This window comes from Centruroides sculpturatus, unplaced genomic scaffold (genome assembly GCF_000671375.1).
Source record: "Centruroides sculpturatus isolate CEXI.00-Female unplaced genomic scaffold, Cexi_2.0 scaffold242, whole genome shotgun sequence".
NCBI lineage: Eukaryota > Metazoa > Arthropoda > Arachnida > Scorpiones > Buthidae > Centruroides > Centruroides sculpturatus.
In genome coordinates this window covers 255,214-260,514 of record NW_019384574.1, presented here as the reverse complement: position 1 = coordinate 260,514, position 5,301 = coordinate 255,214, and the positions used below count along the sequence as shown (strand labels likewise).

Genomic DNA, 5,301 nt, shown 5'->3' with positions numbered 1-5,301 from the left:
CTTTTGTAGAAAATAGCAAAGGTTATTTCAATATTTAGAAAATAAAAATTAAACTGATACAAAAAAATACAGAGGAATTAGTATTCTAAATACAATAGGCCTGTATATTTAGTAAAATAATAAAGAATAAGTTGGTAATGGAAAAACAGTCAGGTATTAGGAAAAAATGGTCGTGTATTAGTAATACATTCACACGAAAACAAATAACTGTCCAACAAAGAGACGTTAATTTGAAAACCATTTGGACTTTGTAAATAAGTATTATAAATACTGTATAACAGTGTTTCTTAACAGTGGGGCCGCGGACCCCTGGGGGTCCGTAAGAAGTTTGCCGGGGGGCCGCTAAATTATGCAAAATTTCCTTAAGAATATAATAAAAAGAAAATTGATGTATAACCGAATACCATATTGAAAAGTGAGATAAGAAAGATAAAGTTTTTGTATTTAGTTTTTTTTATTTATTTCTTATTTTTTCCTACATACAACTTTGTTAGTACAGAAGAATTTCTTCTGTATAACAGCGATATAATAAATGCGAATATGGTACTTACACCGCAGTATTTACTTCTTTTATTCCAAAGTAATTCTAAGAAACTATTAATGCTTGAAATTTTAAAAATAAAGCAATAATAAAAAATTAACAAATATAAATTATTATTTAAAAAATGGAGGCGTCGTAGATCGTTACAAACAGTTTAATTTACGTAAACTTAAATGTGAATAATTATCAATGTGATAAATAAATAAAATGCAATAAACAGCAAAACATAGTATTATTGTAAACCAGATTTAATAACATTAACCATAATACATTTTATTCTCATACTTTTTATGTATAAAAATATGAATTACAATTTATGAGTAAAGTTTAATAATAGGTAAAATTATTTTGATACATTTTCTAAATGCACCCGTCTAGATTATATGATATAGGCCTATGTTTATATAAATTTGTAATAAAAATTACCGCAATGTTCAGGTTATTTAAAATTTTCCAAAATTCGTCTTTTTTCTACACACATTCTTATACCCGATATTGGGGTCAACATAATTGCGTATGAGATACAGATTTTATCCTGAGGATCCAAAGAGTATACTTTAAAATTACGAAGAACATTGGCCAAAACCATTTTCATTGTAATCATGGCGAGTTTACTTCCTGTAAATAAATTATTTTAATGTCATAATTTATTTTTGTTTTTGTATTTATTCACTAATCACTTACCGAGACAATTTCGTGGACCGGCAGAAAATGGCAGAAATGCATAAGGATGAAGATTTCTATACTTTTCAGGTAAAAAACGGTCTGGATCGAACACTTCGGGATTTTCGTAAACAGAAGGATTATGATGGATGCCATAGATACTAATGACAAGAGTCGAATTTGCAGGCAACACGTAATTACCTGTTTGAATGACAACGATTTAATTCTTTGAGTCAATAACAAATATAAAATATAATTATTGAAAAACAAATTGCAAGATCTTAAAAAATTACCTATTTTCATTTCCAATGGGGTTTTTCTGGCAATTAAAGGAAAAGGAGGATAGATTCTCATCGACTCCTAAAAATTGTAATATATAAAACTATTCCTTGAATGAATTAAAGACATTAAGAAGTTACCTTAATTACGCATTCTAAGTACGTCATTTTCGTCAGGTCATCGATCGTAATATCTCTATTCATATCATCTTTGAAAACTTCTTGCAATTCGAGATACACTTTTTCTTGTATTTCGTGGAATCTTCCCAAGAAATACAGAGTCCATGACATAGTGTGGGCGGTTGTATCGTAACCCTGATATTAAAATACGTTGAAAAAAAATGTAAAATTGCTTTCTACATAATTGACATTTGCAGAAAAATAATTACTGTATAATAAACTTGTAAAATTAGGATATAGAATGCACGAATGCCGCACATCTTTCATATTGATGTCATACCAGTTTACAATGCACAGTTACATTTCTTGCAGCAAGCAGTTCACATAGTTCTTCGTACTTTATCTTTATCTTTATTTACTCCCGATACCGCCAGAGCATAGTCAAGTTAAATACAGAGATATATCAAAGCACAGACAATTACATACATAATAACAGAGAGATAACTTACAAACAGTATGACAATAGAGAAGTGGTATGAACAGATAGTGAGATGACCGATACAAATCAACCGATATGATACATAACTTGAGAGTAAAATAACATGTACAGCAGTATAAAATAGACAATACTAATAGTAATAATAAACATTACACAGATATATGTTACAGCAGAACGAATAATGATATGTACAATAATGTGCAGGGATCATATGAAGATAGTGTCAGATGACAGACTTGATATCTGTGTAGAAAATTGTTATTGATGCATCTCATCTGTGTCAGTTGAAGAGTCCACCAGGGATTAGGCGGCCTCCCTCTGCATTTTCTGGATATGTGACATCACAGCATCACAGGCAAGATTAACTTTATCGATGATGTCATCAATGACTTCTACAGCCGCAGCCCTGTTACTGACAACAAAATCCTGAGCAGTGATTTTTTTAGCATGTGACTGATGAGCTCCCAGCTTAGGCCCAACATTATAAGGCCTAACAATCTTAGAGTGATTAACAGGGATGCAAGCAGAGTTCCTAATGCTATTAAGGGCATGATCTAAAAGATTATCCATGTCCATTAACTCCCATGAGTTCAGCAGAGGGCTAAAACTGTCAGAATAAAGTGTGATATCCATCCACGAACAGCCACCACTACCAGTAAAGATTGGCGGTGAAAAAGGATCGTTTGCAATCAGTAAATTATTTACGATAAAATATCAATGATCTGATTTCGAGAGTTTACTGTTTCCTCTAATAAGGAAACAGAAATTTTTAAATGGCGCCAATTGTATCCGGCGTAAGTTTCGGTGACAAAATGAAAGAGAAAAAAATGCGTCATTTCACTTCTTTCGAAATACAGGCATTTATGGATGAAGTCGAAAATAAATAATATTAATAGAACTGAGGATAATTCCAACTGTTACCTCTCGCACAAAACGTAATTATTGAAGATTAGGCCTAATTTTAAAGAAGTGAAGTGTTAGTAATGTACTGAACAGTACGTAAAAGCATAAATGAAAATTAACATAAATACATAGAGTTTACAAAAAAGAAAATTATTAAAATTTTTAAATAATTTATTATAACAATTTTGTTTATACAGTAAAGCGTCGTTCATCCGAAGGTCGGTTATCCGAAAAAATTCCAGTCGACAAATTTAAATTTTCGCCAGTGCTGTGGCGCTGCAATCTTTGGCTATGTCTTGGGCTACTCAAATATTTTAAGTTTTTGATACTAAATTAACTTCTGAAGTATTATTTTTTATTGTTTTTATTGTTTTCAATATAAAAATAATACAAAATAAAAAAATAATTTTTAACGATACAATAGTCTTCGTTAAGCTTAACATCGACGAAAATTCAACGCGAAGCGACACGCAACGGAGAAAAGTTTCAACACGGAATAAATTAATATATTTTTTCGTACATAATTGGTTATCCGAAAAATAAGTTATCCGAACAATCCCAGTCCCTAATTAATTCGGATAAACGACGCTCTACTGTAATTTTAACACGTTTAACAGAATAGAATGTTATATATGTGCGCCTTTGCAAACGAAGTATCAGTTCCTGAATGAAACTAAAAATTATTTTCTCAAATATTCGATATTATCAGATTAATTCTATTAACACAAATGTCTTCGATCGATAATAAACGTTAAATTGTCCACAAACTGTGTAATTAAATGAACGAAAAATCTAAATACACATCGTCCAGTTTGAATTGTCTTGACTTACGACAAACCATTCATGTCGTAATATAACGACGTATATTTACGATGTTTTCGGTCATTTGGTTATTATGGACTTGAATTATTTCGAATTACAAAATATTTCGTTTATGATCTCAGACATTACTTGCTTTGAATACTTTCAAATGTGTTTATAAAACGAATTTGATTAACTAATACTCAAAAATATTATTTGAAAACAGATAATAACCCACGGAACTGAGTTACAAATTTACAAACAACTATTTTACATAATCATTAGAAAAACCGAATTCGATATGAAGTCGAAAAAGTAAGCTACGACTATTTTTTNTAAAATATAAAAATACAAAATTTAAAACTACAAATTTTTAGATGTTAAAAAACTATAAATTAATTCGAAATTATAAATATTATTTACTATAATAATTAATTATGAATCAAATTTAATGATTTTTCGAACATCTTAACTTAAATATAATTTTTAATTACAAGAAAGTAATTATGATTACTTTTGAAATACGTTTTACGTTATATTTTAATTATTAATTTTCTGACTGGTTAACTGTTTGTAAAATTAGTTATATTTTAATACGTTATATAAAAAAGCATTATATAACTTCATAATATTAAAAATAATATCATAAAAATTCAAGATTACTCTCGGTTAGACCTTTAGTAAATTATGCCTACTCCGAAAATAGTAGCTCCCATATCTCTGATAACGTCCTCTTCCGATATTAAACCTTGTTTGACGTGAAGATCCAACAGAGAATCGATAAAACACTGTTTTGTTCTCATCTTTAGTTCTTCATCATGACGGATCTCTTTCTCTAAGGAATGTTGTTGTTGCATTTTTTTCACAAATTTTTCTTTTCTTCTGTTGAACACCTACGCATTAAATTGAATTATTAATTACTTAAATCAAAACACAAAAGTCTATTCACAAGTTGAGTTTACCTTCTCGTCGAAACGATGAATTATTTCAACGTCCCTCTTGAATTCTTTTCCTATTTTACTCATGAAGAAAATTGGGAAAAACCGGTACATTGGATTTGCTATCCATTCAGGAAAACATGTCATAATTCTAAAATTTAATATAAATTATTCTTACATGAAAAGGTAATTTATTCTAATTTAAAGTTTGATTAAGAAGTAAAAATATAGGACCGTCAACTATTAAATCTACATAAAATTTAAAATTATATTTCGTGTGAGAAACATAAAAAATTTTTTTTTAATTTAAATAATTTAAAATCTTTAAAATTTACTTTAGATCAGGGGTGTCCAACCCGCGGCCCGCGGGCCGCATGAGGCCCAAGGCAAGTTCCAATGCTGCCCAATAAACGTGTAAACAAAACCGAAAAATGTTTTAATTTTTTTATTATTTATTTATTTCAAGGTCATAAACTCAAAAAAGAAGTTTCACAAAGCCGTAAACCTTTATTCATATTTTATTTTTGAGTGGAAAGGAAATATTTTCAAATACTTGAA

General features: G+C 29.4%; 1 protein-coding gene across 1 annotated transcript in view; it reads right to left on the bottom strand.

Annotated features, from left to right (window-relative positions):
* Positions 1 to 870: 870 nt before the first annotated feature.
* The window catches only part of LOC111624260 (cytochrome P450 4C1-like), a 51,662-nt gene continuing 47,231 nt past the window's right edge, over positions 871 to 5,301 (bottom strand). Inside the window, exons 6-11 of the mRNA XM_023367069.1 lie at positions 4,768 to 4,894; positions 4,501 to 4,698; positions 1,624 to 1,797; positions 1,498 to 1,564; positions 1,226 to 1,405; positions 871 to 1,159 (exon numbers count right to left, since the gene is read on the bottom strand). Coding sequence (XP_023222837.1) covers positions 981 to 1,159; positions 1,226 to 1,405; positions 1,498 to 1,564; positions 1,624 to 1,797; positions 4,501 to 4,698; positions 4,768 to 4,890 — 921 coding nt within the window. The 5' untranslated portion in view covers positions 4,891 to 4,894 and the 3' untranslated portion in view covers positions 871 to 980. The remainder of the gene's footprint in view (positions 1,160 to 1,225; positions 1,406 to 1,497; positions 1,565 to 1,623; positions 1,798 to 4,500; positions 4,699 to 4,767; positions 4,895 to 5,301) is intronic.